A 23,087-nucleotide genomic window follows, 5' to 3' on the forward strand; every position below is an offset into this window, starting at 1 on the left:
GCATTGTTTCCGTGGTTTTCATCTTTCCTAGCCAGTACCACGAGGAAACGAGGTGTTGCGAGGTGTAATTTGTCAAACTTGCACAAAGTGAGCAGAAGCAGAGCCCTGCAGCAGGGAAGAGGCCTGACCCGAGGTGGAGGAGATTCTTTGGTTTCATGTCAACGTAATGCTGATGCGTCAGCCTCTGTTAGTGAAATCACAGGGGTGTCATTAATAAGCAGCAGAGGCTGATTGGAGCAACCTCAACTTCTGATGTGAGCGTTCCTCTTAGGACTGAAGGCTGCGCAGAGCAATGTCCTCTTTCTTGCTTCCTGCCTCGGGTGACGGGTGTATTCTGTGTTCCAGGAAGGGTTATTGCTTTCAGAGAAATAGCACCTCACTGAAAGCATTCCCAAAGGTTACTGATTGGAACATGAGGTCTGACTGGGTGTGTTAGGTAGAGATTGATCAGAGATGTCAAGGAAAATTTGCATTCCTGTCCTATTCCAGGAAATTTAGACATGGCATTGGAAATCTTATGGCTTGGAAAATGAAGGACATGGAATTTTGGCCACAGAGAAAAGAAACTTGGTTTGTTTTTTTCCTTGAAAAGCACAATTTTATGAAAGATATTTTAAGAAGTGTTTTTTTCTTGCAGTAAAATTCCAGTTTTTCATTAGAAATATTTGTCTGTAAGTGTTTCCATTGATCCTATTCACATGCCGTGCGGGGGCTTAGAAAATCAACTGAAGCTTCTCTGCTATTCAATTTGCCCTCCCCTGTTCGGCTCATTTCCCCACCTTATCCCATAACATGACTGGCTATCAGTGGACCTTGAGAGGTGCTGTTTCTGGCCACAGTTCACCCGGTGTTGGGTTCACTGATGCACTGCCCTTTCCTTTGATCATGTTGATGGTCTAGCTCTAAAATGTTACTGTTCTTACTTTATCTGGAAGTAGCAGGATGTTTTTTCCTGTAATGGCCAGTTGTGGTAAAATGAAGAACATAATGTTCCTTTAGAGGGCTGCTGGTAAGAGGAGTTGGTGCTTTCAGCTGTCTTTAATACATAGCAGGTATAAAAATAGGGGAAAAAATTCTTTTCTAGTCTAAGCCATTTTGGCCAGCTTTACTCCAATACATCACAGGTATTGTTTGCACAGACTAAAGGAGTACACAGCTGCAGCAGCTCTTACTTGTTTGTGGCTCTCTGCTTTTTTTGTCTGTTTTTGCACAGCTTGCAGAGCAAGGAGACAATAGATCTCCCTGTGTATCCCAGGTGGACTTCCTAGTCTTGGACATGTCCTGCTGAGCTCTTCCCATTGCTTCTGCTTGATCCCGGCCTCTTCTGTTTCAAAACCTGAGGACTCACAGTACATTACATTTTATGTCATTGTGTCTCCTATTATTTCTAGAACTCTGTCATTTTGTGGCAAACACCACAAAGGTTGCAACTTGGCAAGAGATTGTTGGCCTTATGCGCTAAGGGGTGGCATTATAATACAACTTGTTGTGCAGATGAAAGCTTTTAACTTATTTAATCCTTTTCTGTACTTTTGGCCTAATTTTTCACGGTATTTATCAAAGCAGAGCAATATTTCAGCAGATCAGAGAATCAGCTTCAAGAAAATACTCAGAATGAATGTGCGATAAAGCTGTACTGAACCAGGATCTCATTCAATTTCTGCAGTGATTCACAGACAATTAACTTTTCTGAGTTTCATTCTTCACTCTTCATTTTCCGCAAGACCATTCCAATGTAGAAGTCATCATTCAAATGCAAAGGGAAGGCCCTTGGCACTAGAAAAGCTAAGGCGCCCACGGCACTCTGCAATTCCAATGTGCACACCAAAGTTTTCTCACCTGTGTCCCCATAACTGGATTTTCTCTTCGGATTTATTAACGTAGCCCTATAAATAATATACACATGACTTCAGGGTCCAGCTTATACCTGGTAATTTTCCCACTAGTACATCACAGTAGTATTTCACTAACCGGGGTAGAGTTTCAGTCACCCAAGCATAGATGTCTAGTGCATGTCTGTGGGATGTCCCCTCACAACTTCAGCTGCCACCCTGTGGAGGTGTGGGTCTCCTGCAGATCCCTTGCTGTATCTGCCAGCCATGTGCGAATGTTCTGGAAATTCAGAGGTATCTTAAATGTTGAGGCACCTGTGTTGAGGTGATTGAGTCCCACTGTGTGTCTGTGCTTTTTTCTTGAACAGTTCCAATGACTAAGCCTTTCCAGTAATTGGTGCTGTTTCTTCCACTGATAAATTTATCTCTCCAGCTTTTGAAATCCTCTTGGTAATGACTATTTGTCCTCTAAGACTGCTGCTGAAATAGCTGAAATGGTCTTTCTGAGCAGAACACATAAACATTGTGTCCTTATAAGTATATCTTCTCCTTGGATGTGTACACGTATAAAATAGTTTGGCTCCACAGAAATATAGTGGTCCTTTTGCAAGGCAGAAACTGTTTAGTGTCTGTGCCAGCAGCTATACAGTGTTGCTGGCCAAATCACTTTGCTCCTATTTTGTAAGATTATTGAAATACACATTTCTGCTCTGATGCTGCAGACTTTGCTTCCCAGCACTTCTCTGTGCGTACTTTGTCTTGTCTCCTTGCACCAGTAGCTCTGCTGCTCTGCAGACTTTTTCTAATTCTTCAGAGCTTAAATCAGCCTTTTCCAGTCATTTCTTCCCCAAGCTTGTCTCTCGGATTCTCATTCCACTCAGGGCACGATTAGTAACTTCACAGACACTCTGAAAGTGTTTAAGTTTGATTCAATGCAGACAACCCTATTGTTTTTCTTTTTATTGATATCTTTTAGGAGCTTTATTCTTCCCAATCTACAAATTTATAGTGAATTAAAAGCTTAGCCCAGTCCTATAACAATCAAGTGCTTGTCAGCTGCTAAACAAACCCAGTGTCCCATAACAAGCAATGTTAAAAAATACTCGTCTGTCATTACAAAATGAAAAACAAAAGCTTATGGCTGTTTCTAGGAAATTGGTATGATTTGTGTGAGAATGCTGCGTCAGAATGACATTGCCTGAAAGAAATTAATTTAATGACAATTTTCCAATTGCTTTTTCATAGGTATAGCAATTAGCACAATTGTCATCCTGTTCCTGTGTTTAAAAGTAAGGACATCTCTGAAGAGCCTGGTCCTCAGAGTGAGATACTATTGGGCTGCATTTTGTCAGTATTGAAGGTATTTAGGCAACTCAGCATCAGGTCTCCACTGCCTTAGAAAAAAGCACAATATTTAAAAAATTCAAGTTGTTAGTGGGTCTTCAGTATTTACCTCACATGATGGAACCTTTTCAGGAATTCCCTTTTCAAACTTTCCTTGTAAGCATCAGGGCTTGAGCTTCCCAGTTTTCCCAATCTCAAGCCAAAATTCTGGCAGCAATGACTGCATGGGCTTTCAGCAGACTTAACATGTAAGACTTGCAATTAAAGAGCCAGTGATATCATAGTTTGGGGAATTAAATTTTCAAGTATTTTTTTTTTTCCTTGGAAGCACTTTATAAAAGATTCTGAAAGCAAGTTGCAAAGGAGACTGTAGCTTTCCTGACAATGAACACTGGTATCATTTCTTTCCCTCCACTTCTCTGCAGAAGTACCCTTGGTTTGTGTCCTGCATCCTTTGTGGCAAACTAAACTTCAGGAGCTTGGGTTCTATTTTCTTCTTCTTTTTTTCTTATCAGACAGATTTTACAGATTAATATCCTTGATCATTGTAGCAAACATTGAAAACATAGAAAAATCCACAGAAAACCCCACCTATTTATGATTAATTCCCTGCGGTTTGGAATACTTGATAGCATCTGATAAATCTGTGGCAAAAGCCAATGTCATTTCACAACAGCACCCCGCCCCTGGGCCATGAGAGTGGTTCTTAGCTGAGATCAAGTCATGCGAGTAAATAAACCCCAAGTCCATGTCTGATTAGAGCAGATATATGGGAGGTATGAACAGGACTGGCCAGATGCTAGACCATATGATAAACACCGAGGATCATGGCATCATATAAAACTGGGCATTTATATGGTACAGCTGGCTATGCATAATCTTCTCCTAATTTATAAGGCTGAAGCATCTGGTCCATTGCTGTTGCTCTATCAGCTTTTCCGGAGCTGTGTTCTTGAATTTCTGCTAATTGGATACTGCTTTTCTGAGTGCCGGTGGAATGGGAAGTTGAAGCCATTTACAATGGGAGATAAGATCTTACTCCATCCGACAAATAAGATGATGTTCAGCCATGGTCATGAAAGAAAGAACGGTAGACCCTTGTGGGATGGGCTCCACTTCACACAAAGATCAATAATTGCTAACTCCAAAAGACATAATATCTGTTTCTCACCAGCAGGACCCTCAGTCGTGACTCGGGGACTTGGCCAGATGAGGCCATTACAACAGGCCATGCCCATGACTGCAGACATCCCCTGGTGACACCGCAGGCGAGGGCTGACAGAATAGGTTGAACAGTCCTGCTTTCGTTACACTGCTTAGTCTTCCCCACCCTACGTCCTAGCCCTAGGAGACATCATTTCTTCCTCTCTTTCCTGAAACAGAAGCTGCCATATGGCACGTTGTTAGAAAATGCCTGCTCTGGAAGTGAATAAAAAAAAACAAGAGAAGGGTGTTTTCAGCTGGGCCTTGCAAACTTATGGTCAGAAGGAGTGAGGCTAATGACATAAAAGTGTCCTGTGCTGTGTGGTGTGCATGTGCACTAACCACCTTGGAGCTGTGTGCCACCCCAGGCAGCTCCAGAGAGGTGGTCCCACAGGGGATGTTCTCCTTGTGTCCACAAGGAGGAAGGGGAAGGAGGGCCAGAGCTCACTTTTCCAGGTATTTCCAAACTGCAAGAAAGCCCCAGCTGTAGTTTAGAGCCTGTGAGAGCTCTTCCTCCGTTCCCTCCTCGTGGCAACATAAACAGCAACGCAGCATACAGGCTAAGGAATGATGAAGCTGTTTTTAAGAACTAGAGCATTACTAATGCTATCTAGAAGCTGTGGGTGCAGATCACCCAGCTGGTATATACTACAGCAAAGTACCCCTCCTTGCAGGAGCCCCATCCTGTGAGCCCAGTGGAGCACGTTTTGGGAATGTGCCACTTCTGCTGACTGCGGAGAAAAAATACAGCGACAGTCATTTTACCAAACCCTTCCCCAGTACAATTCCATGTCAGAGCAGAGCTGAAAGGAAATTTGCATTTCAAATAGAAAGAGAAAATTGGCTTTTGCAGAACATCATGGGGTTGGCAATAATAAATCCTGGTACCGTCAGAATGGAAGTTCCTGCAACTCTTGCACTGCTTTCTGGAAGCCTGTGTTGTTGCTGAGGAAGTGAAATCTGGTTAGCAAACATAACAGTGCAAGACTTCTTCAGGCCTTCTATTGTTTTTCCCAGGATAGGTGCTGCACATTTTGTATAGTTTTATTGAATTGAAAAACTTCTGGGTTTCCAACGTTTCCATAGATCCATAGCATGGCAGCTGCTGTATTCTAGCCAGGTCTGAACACTTCAGACACCACGATGGCTCTACTTCTTCTTTTTTTCAAATGTCTTCTTTAAAATTTGAGAGCCCTAAAAAGTTTCATCCTCTGCATCTGACGTAGGTACCGTATCTGGCATTGTCAGAATCTGTTCCCTGACAAGGGTCAGTAGATGTTACTTTAATAAAAGTTCATCTTTGTGTAACAGCGGCAACATGAGTTGCCTTAAGGAAAGAAGTGAATTTGAGAAAGAACTTGAATTACTGCAGATACTGTTCACAGGCTGTGATAACCCACGAGTGGATGAAGTCACCACTGCTGAAACATGACACGCTATTTCTTAACAGTTTGGCTGAATGTGGTTGTGGTTCTGCCCAGTGCAAGAGGGGTGGTGGGGCAATGCTGGATCTGAGACTTGTCATGGCGCTAGGTACTATACGGAGTGGAGATAAGTCCCATTTACCAAAGAAACTTACCTAAATTAAGAAACTGCATGATATGGGTGGGGTAAAACAATTAGAAGAGGAGAATGGGGGAATTGAATGGGAGAGGAGCAAAAAGGGAAGTGTGGTGAAGGAAATCTGGTTTTATGGACTAGATATATGGATGCAGCTAGATGCCTGCAAATGTAGTCATTCGAATATATCATGTCTTAGAATCAGATAGTGAAAATATTTAATATATAATGCTCCTTTTCATTTTGGTGAAGGCAAGAGTGACCAGATTCACTTACTTAAGCACAGCCTCCTCCCGAACCCCTACTGCCAGCATCCTGATGCAGCTCTCAGTGGTGCTGCCACCCTGTGAGGTGCTAGTGACACACCATGAAAAATGCTTTGGATGTGGCTTGAGTGAACTCAAGGCCTGTTTTTTAAACTGAACTGATTCAACTTTGTGTATGTGAATTAAGGGAAAAGAGGATAGTGATTATGTAGCAGGGAGACCCATTTTCCCCAGGGCTTTCTTTGCCCTCTTGAGTCTGGCCCACTCTTACTCCTCTCATTTAATTTGCAATAACAGAATGCAGTTAAGTATTAAGATTCTCATTAGTTACAGACCTTGCAGATGTGGAAAAGCCACTTCAGGTCTCCAGCCCAGGGTGGCTTAGTGGATATCTACCCAGACTTTTCCCAGGAAATCTTTTCACTTATGAGATGAAGACTTGTAGAGGTAAAATCATTAGAAATCACAGGTGATGGTCAGCATCCTTTCATCATTTACTGTGAAATGGCTGAAATAGAGGTCTTTTCCATTTAACTGTCATTGACTGAAAGGGAGCATCTTTTCTGTTTCAGTTTAAATGAGCTCCTGCCTAGTCACACACTGGTTTCACTATCAGGAGCGTTATGTTGAGGGCACTATGAAGACATTGTGAGTGGGGAGTGTACTCCTGGACTATACGGTTCTTATTTTAAATAAAGGATGCTTTTTACATCTTCTGTCGCAACCTTTATTGTAGAAGAAATAAAATATCTGAAACATATATGTTATAAATTGTATTTTAATTCCAAGGCTTAAAATAGAAAACCTCTAGAAACAATCTTACGGATAGTTTCATAAGTGCTTTTTCCTTTCTTTTTTATTACAGTACGTGACTATTTTCTTTCTAAATGCAAATATATACCATTTTACATTGTAATATAGGACACACAAAGTATCCTTGGCCTTTGTAGACTAAAATGGCTATGATGAATCAAATAATTGAATGAAGCGAAGTTTAATTTAAAAAGCACTCACATATGTATTCCAGACATACACCACAGATGTTGATTTACAGCTGGATCTGTGATGGGAGGCATCTTCCACCATTATTCCTGTAACTGCGAAGAGAAAGAGAATTGCTGCTGGAGTGCACATTTAAACTGGATGGTATTCAATTTAACTGAAAATGCAACTCATGCCATTTGCCTGCATTCCTCCTGTACCTCTGAAAGTTGTTCAGTAGTCCAGCTCTAACCTGAGCTTCCAGCCTGTTATGGTACTGGGAAAGCAAACAAAAATGCAGGAAAATCTCCTAGAAACTGGCTCCCTCCTTAGCCTAAACCCACTGACCAAGTCTCAAGACAGACCAAAGTTATGCATCATATTGTGAAGCAGAATAAAGAAAATCTTTTATAGTTAGGGTACCAAGCTGAGAACAGAAGCACAGGTTCAAACTTTGACGCTGTACCAGTTTTCCCCTGTTACCCCAAGAAAGAACCCAAAACTGAGCTTGTTAAGGCCAATGACACTGAAATCAACTTTGGCATAGCTCTTGTACACACTCTCTGCCTTGGCACCTGCAAGGCAGGATTGATGGTAAATCTCTCTGCTGGGCATATGACACGTGAAGATAGTCTACTGATTGGGGTAAGTAAACAAACAGATTTTTCAGACCAGCTAATTGAGCTAACTCTTGCAATTTAGCCCATAGAAACTCATAGAATTTGATAACAGATCTATTTTTAAACACATTGCACCTGAAGAATGGCCATGAAAAGAGGACAGGCTCATTTGAATTAAATCACCACATAAATCCCTGAACAGAATTGCAGAGGTTGCAGCAGAATTGCATGTTAATAAAGTCGGAGCTCGCTCATTTTCCTAGTTAATTATTGCTTGACAGCAATAAAAACTGATGAAAGCAATACTACGTATAACTGTTTAAAGAAAGAGAAAAGGAAGGGGTTTCTGAGGACCGTGCCAGCATGCAAATAGTTGCCCACACTATTCCTCTGATCTCCTTGGCCATATCATTCCTACCTGGTGTGAAACTAGCTGAGGTGATGTAAGAGCTCTGGCTAACGTTGTCACATGGGATGGCAGATTTTATGTCGCACCTTTTTTTCTCCTTTTGGAGAGTATCTGCCTTTGGTGAGGGGATAGCTCTTGACTTCCAGAGTCATCTCCAGTTTCCGCTGGTGACTTACCTGTCACAGAGGTGCCAGCCCTGTCACTGCAGCACGGTGCATTGCCTGCTGCTGTAGGCACTGCTGCGGTCCAGCATTGGCACGTACGTTTTAGCCACGATGCAGTAGCTGACTCCGGGCCTCAAATCTTCTATTTTAATAACCTTGTCTTTTCCTTCGTACACCAGGACTCTGTGTTGCTTCAGAGTGGAGTAAAAACAGCCAGTCAAGCACATTGCCCTACCAAATGTGTCTGTGACTAAAGTTTGATTAGGTCAGAGGATGCAGAGCAGCATGTGGACTTACACAAAGTCAACAACATTAATAATTTATTTATCTTTCTAAAAGAAAATTCCCCCTAAAATTCCCCTCCCATCCCAGTTTTTGTCTACGCCTTAGAGTATGAAATACTAAGTTGATGGGAAAGAAGACAGGGAGGAATTACAACTCAATTCAATCAAATTCAATTCCTGAAAAATAAGCCTACTTTGTTTTCAAACACTTACGCAGTCATCGATGCCCTCACAATCCCAGAAGACACTTTCAACTGTAAAACAAGAATGGTATGCCCATACTTTCCAGACTTTTCAATGGTAAAGGATTTATACTTGAATATGTACTTACCTCATCTAGCAAGTTGTTAATTATGAAGACTTGATACAGCAGATCATAATAATTTGTCATTGGTATCTTGCTGCCTCTCTTCCTTTTATAAGGAGAACGTGGAGCCTGGAGCTTTAGTGTTATGGATTTGTTGCTATGAACCACAGTTACCATCGGAGGTCCTATCACAGCTAATGAAAAACACCAGAGCTATGAACACAATTCTAGTTTATTAATAATGTTTCACAGACCACAACTTGATTTCTTCCAATGATTTATTGTTCTTGTTACCACCATTGTATTATGCCTTATTTACTGTAAAAGTGCCACTTTGTAAATCCTTACTTCTTGGTGGTTATTGCTTGGGACATTTCGGGGCTGACATTTCCCATGTTTGTAAATCTATTTTTCAGCGAAACTTTTTGAAATCTCTCAGAGCTGCAGACTGGTCAAGCCAAATGCTTTGGATTCTTTGGTCTGATTTTTTTTTCCTTTTCCCATGCTTAACTGTGTGCTTGGACTGCATAAACCAGCTGTTTAAACCATTTCAGTTATCTCAAGGATGCAGCTTCAGTCGTTACTTTCAAATTTTTTTTGCAATATCTGCTTGGTTAAACACAGCTATGCGTTCAAACTAGACAGCAGCTGCCCCACGCGTCGCTCCAGAAGGAGGCGGTGGCACAGGGCAAGATGGGCTGTAGTTGCTGCAAGGTACTGCTTTATGTCAGAGCTTGTGGTTCCATCTGTCCAAGAGGCTCAAGGTAGTTTGCGCTTCAGGGCTGTGAAGTGACCTGCATTGACGTTCACAATTCAATTTTGCATTGACCACTGAGGGAAAACTGGTTAATTCAAGGGAAACTTACTGGTAGGTACACTGGTACTGTTCAGTGTTTTGATAGTCCTCCAATTTCTAACATACTATGGTGTTATAATGACTGTATTAACTAAAAGCTTTGCTCACGTCCTGTTTAATTACGCTGCAGTCAGGGAAACACAAAAATGTGAGAAGAATGGTGGCCACACAGCTCTCTGCTCTCTTCTCTCTTTTCCCCTCAAGGAGAGAACGTTTCCTCCTTTTCCACCTTGTGCCCAGTCCTTCCAGCAGCACCAAAAATGGCTGAAAATAATTTTTGTAGTCCCATGCTTTGACAAAGGGGTCGCATTAAAGGCAGCAAGGAATTTCTGATCCCCTAACTATAGATAAGGGGCTACTAATCCATAGTTGGTTCGCATCCAAGTGTGGGGAGAATTATTTTGTCGCAAGCCTTCAACTGAGAGCTATTGACTCACAAGTTTTTTGGTACAGCTTTGTAGCTAGAAAAAGATTACTCGTGTTTGCAAATTTTGAGCAAAAATGATGTATTCCATGCCACAGAAAAACCAATTCCTTTCTCAGAGAGACCCATATGTTTGTACTTACTTTCTCGCCAGGGAGTGAATCTGCAGCTGAGGCTCCAATCGGAATAGATGCCAGCTGACGCGGCTCTCACTCTGCCGTAGTAAGGCTCTTGGATGTCAGAGGTCTCATTCGTTAGGTCACAGACATGGTTTTGAATCCCCCAGCAGTCGTCTTTGTTTTGCCACGTGCTCTGCCCATACCTATGGAGAAAGAGGAGGAAGGGTATAAGCTTTAGCTTTTGCCAACCAGGTCCGTACAGATTTTTAACCACCCGTTTTAACTCAGCGGTACTGACAAGCATTTTGCCATGGAAATTAACTCTCTTCTTCAACCTGATGGCAGAGAAGATTGATTCCATGAGCGTTTGGGAACTACAGGTTTCTGTCTTTTCTGAAAGAAACCTAAAGCAGAGGAGACATGGGTCACCAACCCTGTAGCAAGCTGCTGCCCTTTGGGAGAGGTGGGTGAGTTTTGGCTTAGCCAGCACATTTAATGACGGGCAGAATGCTGGTTTCCACCAACTAATTTCTCAAAGGTGACTTCATGTGCTTACCAGGCATGCTAGGGACAGGAGCACATCTCCTCTGAGGACCAGCCCCTAGTGCTGCCTCAAGTTTGCCATGGGAAGCACCCTGCAGCACTGTCACGGGCAAGGTGGGCCACTGAAGTGCCTTAACTGTCTTATTGCAGACGTACCTGACCTAGCTAGACCTGCTTCAGGCAGGCGGTTGGACCTGGTGACCTCCAGAAGTCCCCTGCAAACTACATTTTTCTGCAACCCTACGGTGTGCTGAGGATGCAGAGCGTATTGCTGGAGGCGCTTGTTCCCCCCACCTGCCTGGGGCTGTTCAGCTGCCCCTTAGGGGCTATCGATAAGCGCCGAAACAACGGAGAGCTGGCAGCCGGGCAGGACGCAGCTGTTCCCCAGATATGGGGAGAATACCCCCTGGAACCTGAGAAATCCCTTTCACATGCCAAGCAGGGATGGGCCCCGGCCCGGCGGGAGGCTGGAGTTCCCCCAGTACTTACACTTTATACTGCACGAAGTAGACGGTGTCTCTCGCCTCTCTGGCCCTCCCAGGCTGCCAGTGCAAAGTGCTGTTGAAGTTTAACGAACGAAACTCTACCTTCTGCGGCTTAATCGAATCTTGCAGGTCTGGGTTTTCCACAACTAAAATCGCTGCAAATAACAAGGACTGATAACATACCGTGCTTGTCACAGCCATGCCCCTCGGTATTGAAAGCGGGGGGGTATCGCTACAGCTCATTTGTTTTCATGACTAGCAGACTGCAGGGAAATTAAAGCTCCTGGATCTCATGTTCAAAACTTTCCAAGTCACAGCATCCAGATCTAGCAGTTACAGAACAAACATGCTTAGTATTATGAAAGGAACACTTTTATGTGGTTTAGTTTGGGGTTTTTGTTTTCGTTTTTGTTTTTTTTTTCATTTTTCCTTAGTGAGTTTACTGTGGTGAAAGATGCCTGATGGACATCGCAGGAAACAAACCCTTCGGATCAATTCCCAGAGCCTGCAGTGAGCAGCCACATCAGTATTTAAAGTTGAGTGTTCTTTCCTCCACATCTCAACTTTAACCTGCGGGGATTATAGCTGTTTTAACAGTTGCCACAACCATGTTTATCAGCTCTTGCCTAATAAAAAATAACCTGAGATCCACTGCTTTTCCAATCTGAACTTCTGGGTAAAGCTGCCTGACAATTTCCAAGATGATCTGTTTTCAGACTGCGGTGGTTACAGATGACAGAATTAGTTAACAGCCTCTGTGAAGCATCCAAATCCTAACATTTTTCTGAGTTTTGTGACCCAGATGACTCTCTAGTACTGCAGCTTTATCCCTGGCATATCACAGAATCAGGTAAAGACTTATATTAGTTGAACTGAAACTAGTAATACAGCTATGAATAAATTTAACAGGCAACATGCTCATTTTAGCTGCATTTCAGAACCTTGAAAGACAAAATAACAGCCTAATTTGGAAATGACAGGACTTTTGAAACCCACCAAAAGACCCAGAGATTCTTGACTCATCCAGGGACTCAATAACAAACCCAGTGCCCCCTTCCCCACATAGGAAAAGAGCGGAAAGCCTTTACTTACTCGTTATCTCATCCTGAAGCAGGTGCATCAGTAAGCAGAGGGAGGAAAGCGTGATCCCCCTCATGCTTAGGAGAGCAGCTCCATGACTGAAGAGCATCTCTCTTCCTCTTGGGCATGTCTTATGAGGAAGTAGTTGTTAAACACTCCCGAGTTCCCCTTATTTTCAGCGGTTTCCAAAATCCCCGGTTTGGCTTTGGTTTAATTTAGCTGAAAAACATATGAGTTGCTCTAAATCAAACATGAGCAATTGTTCTTACTTGGCAGCTGTGGTCACACTCAAGTTTGGAACTAATTATGAAGCAAACCAGCATGAAAAAGGTCTTTTTCCTTTTTTTTTTGGCACTAATTCCCAAATGATGTCTGGCAATATTACTTTATCTAATTTGTCATACAAGCCTGTTACTTGCCATGCTAAGATTTTTATTTATTTATTTGTTGTTTGTTTTTCAGCTCCCTAGTCACTCAGAGCTGAAGAACACAAGAAAATTTGCTGCAAACGCATAAAAGACCTACCCGTGGGATGTCATCTGATTTGGTGGCCCCTCTTTGGGTGGAAGGCAAGCGGTGGGAGTTTGCAGGTGCGTTCGCGGCAGGACGTCATCTAGGCACGTCTCATTGGAGGAACGTGGGGCCACGAAATCGCTGCCAGCCGTGTTCTCGGGCAGCGCATCCACAGCACGCTGGCTGCTGGAGAGATGCTGGGAGGCCGGGGCAGCCGTAGCACTGCCAGCCCCTGGGCAGGCACCGGGCAGGCGAGCCCAGCCCATCAGGACAAAGTGCCACTCTGCGTTGGACTTTCAGACTGCTGGGTAGTCATATGCCCTGAACGGTGCGGGTGTGCCGCAACGCTGCCTGCACAAATATTGGCATTCGTCGCCGCTGTCCTCCGAATGCCACCTTTCAGATACATGCATCCCTGTGAGCCTGACCACAAGGCTGGGGATGCCGGGGCTTCCCGGTGCAATAAATCTCGCTTTGTGTCTGTGAATGCTTTAAATGCCACGTGTGTGCCTCCCCCGTGAGAGCCAGGCTTCGTGCTCCTGGAAATATGGAAACTCCTGAAATATAGTTCCCGTGCAACCTGTTGTAGGTGACCCTGCTCTGGCGGGAGGGGTGGACTAGATGATCTCCAGAGGTCCCTTCCAACCCTGACCATTCTGTGATTTTGTGAGATGGAAAGCTCAGCCGAGTCAGTCGCTGGCAGCAAACGTGGTGTTGCTGGAGGCAGCTGGGAGCCTGCTGGCCCTCCTGCCCAGCCTTGCCCTGCACTATTCCCTCCCCGAAAGCTCCCTGACGCTGACATCCACGTGTACTTTGCCGCTCGTGCACCAGCATATCCGGGCAAAAGTCAGGATGCCTTCTCCTTTTGCAAGCTCACCTCAACAAGCAAAAAGAGAAAAGCCAAATTTTGTATGCCACAGCGCAGCGCTGTGTCACGTCGCCCACTGAAAAAAATAATTGATGTGAAGATTCCCTGTCTGCAGAAACAAAAGTTTGCCCAAAGATCATCTTTACTTTGGGAAAAGGTGGAAGCAAAACACCTGTTAGATCAAATGTTTAAAGGTGTTTGCTTATACTCGGCAGACTGGACAACTTCTAATCAAGAAGCTGGCCTCAGTCGGACTCGTGGGCACAGGCTCTCAGTTCAGCTGACCACCTCTGCCCTCATTACGCAAGCACCGAATCTGCAGCAGATGTATGAAAGCTCTAGATGTATAGCTTTGAATCACTTGCTGGTGAACCCAATTAAGGGAATTAAAGAACCGACAAAAAGTGCAGAAAAGGAAAAAAACCCAAATGGAGGTAGAAGGCAGAAGGGCCACCCTGCCGTTACCGTCTGGGAATTTTTTATCTATCCATTTCCCAAACACACTTTCAAAACCCAATGACCTTTAAGTAGTTCCCCACACCAAATGCAATTAGTATTTCATCATGTTATATGAGCTCAAGTGCGGGAATAGGGAACTTTTATAAACCAATCACCAGACCAAAATGTCATCAAAGCTTTAGTCACGCTTGTTGCAGGTTGTGTATTTGCTTACTTGAATTGTACCAACACACCTTCCTGTACCCCATGTCACAGCCCATTGCCAGGAGCTGAAGCGTGGAGCTTTGCCAAAATCGCTTTTGATGGCGGTTCCTCCTATGAATACAGAGCCGAGGGCCAGCCCGCCCGGCGCCGGCGGGTTTCGCTCAGAAAAGGCTGCTCTGCGCTGCGGTGCAATGGGAGAATAAAAGCCTAATCTGTAGAAAAACTCAGGGTTTCCTGCACGCTGTACTGTAATAGCGCTTTATCTGCTATTGGGCTTGGCACTCTGAAGTAATCAGTAACTCTTCACACAATTTTCTGTGAGTACTGAAACAGCCGCTGGTAATCCCCGGGTTATTAGCATCCGTAACGTTGTGCTACTCATCAACTTCAGTCATGCTTCTTCGGTGCTTTGTGTGATAAAAATAGCTACAGTCAAACAAGTACCACCTACTCACACACACATATACACGCGTGTACGTACATACACGTCTTGAGTTTCATAGAATACATGCATAGCATATCTAAAAATGTAAACAACTGAGGAGCACGACAGGATGATGCGCACTGCAAATGCCATTTAAAATATGACTGAGAACTTTTAAAAAAGCATGATTGTTTAAGAATACTCTGAACAGTACTTTCTGAAGAAACGGCAAATGAAAACATATTACTTTCACCATAGAGTCCACATAAGTAGTTATGCTACTAATTCATCCTAGTTTACACTGACCCATCTTTTTGATCCAAACTTTTGTGAGACAGTAGTACTAATGTTTCTGTGAACCGACACAGAACTGTGGGCATGAAAACTTTTTCCATTCCCGGAATAAAAACCCATCTGAATGCTGGGTAAACAGATTTCTTTCTCTTAAGGACTGAATACTGCTACACAGAGGTAAAAGTCATTTTTGCTGTAAAAGACATTCTTGCTGGAAGGTGCCTGACTCATCCAATCTGATAGAACCACCCAATTGGTTTTGTTTCTTTTTTTTTTCTTTTTCCCTTGAACAAGTTGTTTCCCATCTGTAAGAAGAGAAAAATTTCTCTCTGGAATTGCTCCTGCAGCACCACCGTTGGCTTTTCAGATGCAAGTCCCTGGTATTTGCAGTGGATGGGTGGGTTTTGCATAAACACCTGGATGAGGGAGCGGGAAGATGTAGGAAGGGGAGAAACTCCCAAAGCACGCAGAAAATACTTGCAGTAACCAGCAGAGGCCAGACAAGTCTCTCTCATTTCACACAAACTGACAATAAAAAATTAGTTGTTCGGATTATGCTGGACCCAAAGACTATTCTCAATTGGAGCCATAGTTCTCAGTCTTTTGCCCTTCTAAGCAGCCATCATGGACTCATAGAAAAACCTGTCTTGAGAGAAGCTCTGGAGATCACCCAGTCCAGCCTTAATGCTCAGAACAGTGCCAATGGCAGTGTTACCTCACACTTTCAGCATGAGTTTTTCCCCATATATAAGTGGGATTCCTCAGCTTCAACTTCTGTCAGCTGCTTTTTGTGTTTTGACTGGAGGCCTGGGAGAAAAGTCTGTCTTTTCTTGCGAACGTTGACACAGTTGGCAACTGCAACTAGATCCCCTCCCCAGCCATCACCCCTCTCCCAGCCGAAGGGACCCAGCTCCCTCAGCTTCTTCTGGTGTGTCATGCGCAGGAGGATGACCATTCACCAGCTCAGGGGGGACTGGGAAAATAAATCGCCACGCACACTGAAAAAAAAAAAAAAAAAGGAAAAACCTCACAGTCAGGCAGGAGGGACTTTCTGGATTTTTTTTCCCCCGTCCTTCAGGGAAGAGACATTGCATCACATGGGTTCTTACAGCGAAGTTTCTGAGGAAGCAAGGCTGACTTTCACTGCACAGCGCGTGCCTTCACTGCTTCCTGCTCACAGGTATGAACTGTTCAACTCTCGCTGTTAACGGTCTTGGGTCAACATTTTAAAGATTACGGTTAGACATTCCCAATGCTGTAGCCGCACCTCAACAGTCAGACACTTGAACATATTCCAGATGAAGATCCGCTGAAGGCTCGCTGTGTAGCAAGTCATTATTTGCATATACAATATTCATTTAACAATGTGCAAGACACTGAACTGCACCAGAAAGTTAGTAACCAGCGGTAATGTTCATTAGAAACTGTAGGTAATATCAAACCCAAAATAGTTTAAAGCCTTTTATTTACATGACAAATTTCTTTAAAATTGTCAGCTTTTCTCATTTGCAAAGTAACATGATCTTTTTTTTCTACCGCTAAGGAGTGCTGTAGCTTGTTTAAGCCCATTGAGAAAAGATCTCTTTTCCTTAGTTTGTGGGTCCCTCACCAAATGACCTAGAGACAAAACCCCACCAGTCCAGAGACACGTGGAATAAATATTGCGTAACTTGTTGGTTTTGCTTAGGTAATCTTAATGGTATAGGGAAGGTGCCAGGTGATCACTTAGCCAGCAGAAACCACAGATAAGCCTGGAAAAATACAAACCAAACATTGATCGTGCTTTCTTAGTCCACCTACTAAAGTAAAGAATCGCTCAAAGCCTGGTAAGCCCCGATGCACGCTCTCTCCGACACACCACCACCAGAAACAGCTGAGGCAACACTCGAAATATTACCAGTGTGGGTACGATACGACCCACGCACTCATTTTTTCATAGGTGGTGGTTGGAAGTCTTCATGCTTGATGGCCGCAGCCCTCTGCAGACCACAGACCGCACGGGGCTGACTCATCGTCCCGCAGCAGGAGAAAGGCATGGGGGAAGAGACAGAAGGAACCGGGATGCCTGCCTCCACAGCTGTAATCAAGGCTCGGGCTGCAGGAGGACTTTATGGTTCTTTGCTTTGGGCAATAAAACCTGGAAAGATGCAAGTTCCAGGTGTTTCCCTGGCTAAGGGGAAAATGGAAAAGGAAGGGGGAAAAAAAAAAAAAAGAAGTAACTGCCTTTCACTCATCTCTTCTGCAAGTGGCAGTTTGTAAACATCACGCTTTCCAGCCTGTTGCCAAGTCCTATGGTTGTCTTTCAAATTCTCAGTATCACCTCTGTATTATCCAAGGAGTGCAAACTCTAGAACAGGACTCTATTCTAACAACGATCTTCACCACCACCATCTCGAAATTACTATTGGATTTGTAAACATACTGTAATTCTGCAAGCTGTATTTATTTATTTAAAATACAATATCTCACATCTTGTGTGGATATAGTTTCTTGGCACTCAGGAATCACCGTGCTGAGCTTTTCAGGACAGAATCCTCCACGCTCATCATAGCTGGTTTTCACACTTCTCAGAGGTGCTAGTTTCGAGTTTACAGCAACGTATCCATTTAACCAGAAAATTTAGATCACCCTGTGATACCCCTTTGCCAAAAAAGCTTTGTTCCACATTCTCGTACAGGAAATGAAATTTGGGATCAAAATAAATAAGATCACTAGTTTTGCTGCACACTCTGGAAGCAGTTCATAGCATCACTCAGTAATTAATCACCCAAATCCTCAGCGTTTTGTTCCAGTTTCTATTCAGACTGAAGAGGGGAAACAGGTACCATACTAATGCCTGATGTAAGGAAAACTGATTCCTGGGATGACCCCACCTGGAAGAAGGGACTGAGGAATGGCAAAGGTGCTCTCTGCCTCCACCCAGGTGCCGCTGCCGCCCTCTAGCCATTCAGGCAAGCTTTTGCAGCCTTGCCTTCCCTGTTGGAATTTATTCCACGTTTAATCACATTTGCAGCAGATTGCAATCGTAGCTGCTCTGTTGTCACAGGCCTCAGCTCCACCACATCTGGTCGCAGAAAGCACACAAAGCTACAGACGGTTTCCATTTTCTGGAATGGGACTGCACATGCGCTCCACCCTTCCTATAATTAACTGAGATGATACTAACTTGCAAAAAACCCTCCCCAGACCCCCCAAACGGTCATACCCAGAACGAAAGTACAATGTATTAGATTTTTATTCTTTTCACTCTGAATTTTCAATCTGAAAAGATTCTACATACTCTTTGCGGAAGGGCATTTTTAAGGGGGCACAATTTGTTTAAGCAACCTTTCAGAGTCCGTGCTACTCCAGAGATGTCAGCACAGGAAAAAGCCGGATCAGACCTGACATTGCTGCTTACCGCTCTGCTGCACGCATGTTGCAAACATTTGACAATTGCAGGATTAACTTGAGAACACATATGGACTGGCTGGCAGAGCCACCTGGTTTGCCTGCTCATCATTTGATCTGCATGTAATGCATTTCTTTTTTAAGCAGTGGCTGCACAGTAGAAAATAAAACTTCTTTGCCCCCAAATAAATGAAAACTTAGTTTTCAGCCTCATCAGCTACCCTGTCATTGTCCAATTACACAAATGAGCCAGTTAGAAAACATAAGGGTGACAGGTGAGTTCAAATGAGATTAAAATGCCCAAAAGCTCAGGAAAGAAAACTGGTTTGACTGTAATTCATAATGAGTTAATAAAAAACTGACCTGTAGTTTTTAAGTAGAACATAAGGAGAGTCCCCAGGCTCAAGCAATAGAACTGGACTGAAGTTACTGCAGGCTGCATCAATAGCGTCAAAGGGCAAAAAAGAAATTGCAAAGCTGATGATGGAGCCAGAATGAGTGTATCATGAAGAGCCCCCATGTGTCAGCCCTCATCCTTCTCCAAGATCAACTACCGGAGTACAGCAAAGGCACCACCTCCCATCTGTACAGGAGACAAACCTCTTTCAAAACAAAAGGATGTAAATCACATCCTCAAAGTCAGACTTCTACTACTGCCTGGAGGGAGTGCTGTTTCACCCAAAGGATATCTCGACAAACGAGAAATAGCCTTAGTTTAAAACTAATTGTTTTACATGCTAATTCATCTGGTAAGTAGAATTCAGTAACTGGCTACATATAATTACACACACACATGCTATACTTATCTCCCATAGTTTTCTATTCATTTTCAATAATGTTCAAGCATACACACTACATACATGTGAGCTGAGCAAACTTCAAAAGCAGATTTCGTCTTCAGTAGAAAAGCTTACAGTAAGAAAGAGGCATGCACACATTTGTCAGATTTTTTTAATTAAATGTAAAAACACTTAAAATTTACAGTATTTACAAGTAGTTTAGTTACATATTTCAGACAAAACCCAAAGTATGTTCAGCCTGCCCATTGTGGATAATTAAGATTTTAAAGCCATGAAGACTTGTATTAGACATTAGGAAATACTTTCCTGGGGTAAAGAACTGCTAGAATAAATTGCCTGATGGGGCCATGTAGTCTTTAGACAAATGCGTAGGAGGAATGATGCAGTTCTGGGGAGAAGAATGAACCACAGCCCCTTGGAGGTCCAACCTAGCCCAATGATTGCATCCATTTGGAAAATATAGAAAGTGTATTAATAAACAAGGGCTTCATAGTTAAAGGACTGATTTTTTTTTAAAGCCACACTAATGAAATCTGTGCAGGTCACTTTTTTTATAAGATGAAAGGTGCTTTGTGTTTGGTTTGTTGTTTGGGGTTTTTTTGGTTTGTTTTTTTAAGACATGCTGAAGCTATTCATTTGAACCAAGTACAATAACTCTTATTTATTAATACTAAACTGTTTACATGGCACCACTTCAGAGCAACTGGTTATTTCTAACCTTGAGAAAAACAGCTCTTCTCATGCAAGTTTCTTCTCCTTCAATCTTAACTACTGAAGGACTACATACAAATATTCATGTCTGTTCTAAGCAACTGAGACACTACAAGATGTATTTTAAAAAAATAATTCTTATCAAATACACTGACATTTGTGGAAACGACATTATTGATTTATGTGGAAAAAACATAAAAGCAGAACATCTGATGCTTCTGTGCAAGCCTGCAATATTACCACAAAACTTCATTGTTAATTGCTGATCTCATAATAAAAACTTAAGATGCCTGTGCAAAGACAAGAACTAAAGAAGTTCTTCGAACCTGTTATGTCTGTAAAAGGCATGAATATGAAATGATTTTGAACCTGTAAATCTTAGGCACTGATATCTTGTGTCAAGGTGCTACACATGAATATCCACAAGCTTAAACAAACTACTTCATCTGAAGAATATTAATTTATTAATTTAAACTAATTTAGAAGTTAAGTGAAAATGCATTGATAAATACCACCTAACACCTTCCAAACCACATGGCTCAGATACTTGGTACTACAGTACTGCAAAAGCAAAGCTAACTAGCTGTAGCTGGTAAGGCATTTCCCTGTTCCCTGTCCCAAGAAGTTCTCACACTGCAGGCTGCTGAACTGGATCCTAGCAGGAGTACCATCATGGACATGCACCGTTTTTAGGCTCTCTCTTACCACAGAGAGAAACAGAGCTTATTGACCCAGGGAACATATTCTTCTCTCACTGTGGCCTCACGTTTTCAGCTAGTGACAGCTAATAAGAGAAACTGGCGCTTTGCACACCCTTAAACTTCTTTATCAATGTATGTTATATAGCACAAAGCACTCATATGCCTGTACTTGATTTTCAGCTTATAGAATAACAGTGCCTTTCCATTATACGTAACTACCCACTGTGCCAAATTTTTCCCATACGCTCATGATATATTTCTGTGTCATTTCTGATCAATATTAACATCCTTTGTCCTTATTATATCCTAGCACCCGGCTCGTCCCTTTTACTTACACAGGACTCCATGTGACTTGAAATCAATTCAGGACAATGTACAGTGTAGTAGTATTGCAGGGGAAGAGAAAAACAATCTGTCACAGTCACTTGGTTTTAAAATGCATCTATCTGCCCTCACACAGGCAAAAAATATCATTCCTCTTCCAGTGTGGCAGCAAAGGAAAACCTTCCAGAACAGGAAACGCCTAATGATCTCTTACATTCACACAAATTTGGTTAATAATTTTCCTAACAGAGCCAGGTTTTTAACATGCATTGTTAAGAATGTAAACATAACACTTCCAAGAAATTACATACTTCTGACAGTACAGTTTTCAGGTAGACATACTGAATGTAATGGCTACTATGGCTAATTCCAGTTCTTCTTGGAGAACAGCAACTTTTTTTTGGACGAAACTGACAGAAGCAATACAAGCTACCAATTGCAAGAAGATGAAAAACACAGAGCAGTAGCAAAGAAGATACTCTGCAAATAGTCTGACTGCAAACTTCTTCCCAAAAAAAACAAGCTAACCTCACAGTTTCTAATGCCCTATTTCTCCCTTCTGAGCCAAGCTTAACTTAAATACTTGCCTGACATTTATAAAGTCCTGAGGTATTTATTGTCATTTGTATTTCTCAACAAAATGTGAAAGAAATGACATCAACTTCAAGCTCTGCACAAGATACAGCCGCTCATCTCTCTAGTAGACGGACTGCTAAAAGCACGCTTCAGTGGTGAACCCCATTATTAACTGAAAAGACAGTTTAGTTGAAGTTTCGAGTGCAAGTTAATTCTGATTTTCAAAGCTGAACACCAAAAGAGTTCTTTTCTGCTCTTCTGCAATGGAAATATCTACACGCTAGTGGTTCCTAAGCACTAAGTCACCAGCATTGCCTTCCAGGAACTCAATCCAGAACATGACATTGAAAAAGTTACTAGGGAGTCTCACTACAGTTGAACGTAATGCAGAAATAAATCAAAGCTGGCTAATACATACTGAAATCTTTCTCGTTGGGCTTTCCACTACACCATAACTACAGAATTCAACTGTTTGACTTGGCTTTTCCTAAAATTATCAAAACCCTGCTAAGAGGTCTGTTATCTTCCCATGAGTAGACACAGGAAAAATAGCTGTTGTCTTTAAATATTTGGGAAATTGGGTATGTACCATTGTGGTTATTGTCTGATAACTGCAGCAATGGAAGCAGCTGTAAAAAACTAACTTTATTTTAGGAATACTCATTCCATTGAGAAATTTAAGGCCAGAAGTACTAGGATACTGCTTTTCCTTTAAAACCACCCACTATAACAGGCAAACATTTCTGATAATCCTAACAAAAATACCTTTTAAAACAAAGACATAATTTTATATAAATACATCACTTTGTGTCTGTAAAACCGTCTTTTTTTCTGAACTAAGCTTCATTAAGAACTATTGTTAACATTTCCCCAAACCAGAAAATACCCATCAAATCTTGACTAAAGATTGCAGGCATTAGACTCAAAAGTTTTTAAATATAAAAAAATCCTCATCCTTCACTTTTCAAAACTACAATGTCACGCTACAAAATTCAGAGGGCTGTCAGATGACAGTAACTTATGAACCACAACTTACCACACTACTTTTCTATTGTCTTGAGATACATTTTTAGAGGGAGGTAACTTGGTGTAGTCCCTGAGTTATGTCATAAACAGGGGAAAAACGGTAGTAATTTTCAACCTGTTAGAAAACACGTTTGGAAGAAGTCCTGTAGATTTCCTATTAAAAAAACATTTAGGATTTTAAAAAGCTCTGGAGGAAAGCAGGATTTTGAATTTTGAAAACATTTTCTAAAGAATTTGTACAACCACCCATTACAGTTTTTTTCCCCCCAATGACAAATCAGCCAGCATGTTAATACAGGAGTTATCTAGAATGTGACATG

General features: G+C 42.4%; 1 protein-coding gene across 1 annotated transcript; it reads right to left on the reverse strand.

Annotated features, from left to right (window-relative positions):
* Nucleotides 1–8,414: 8,414 nt before the first annotated feature.
* Nucleotides 8,415–12,586, reverse strand: IL22RA2 (interleukin 22 receptor, alpha 2). Its single transcript, XM_009882332.1, has 5 exons — nt 12,490–12,586; nt 11,402–11,552; nt 10,394–10,572; nt 8,995–9,164; nt 8,415–8,570 (listed from the first exon to the last, which is right to left on the reverse strand). Exons 1-5 carry the CDS (start codon nt 12,584–12,586, stop codon nt 8,415–8,417), a joined length of 753 nt encoding a protein of 250 aa, XP_009880634.1.
* Between the last annotated feature and the right edge of the window lie 10,501 nt (nt 12,587–23,087).

This window comes from Charadrius vociferus, unplaced genomic scaffold (genome assembly GCF_000708025.1).
Source record: "Charadrius vociferus isolate BGI_N301 unplaced genomic scaffold, ASM70802v2 scaffold13, whole genome shotgun sequence".
In the NCBI taxonomy this organism is placed as follows: domain Eukaryota; kingdom Metazoa; phylum Chordata; class Aves; order Charadriiformes; family Charadriidae; genus Charadrius; species Charadrius vociferus.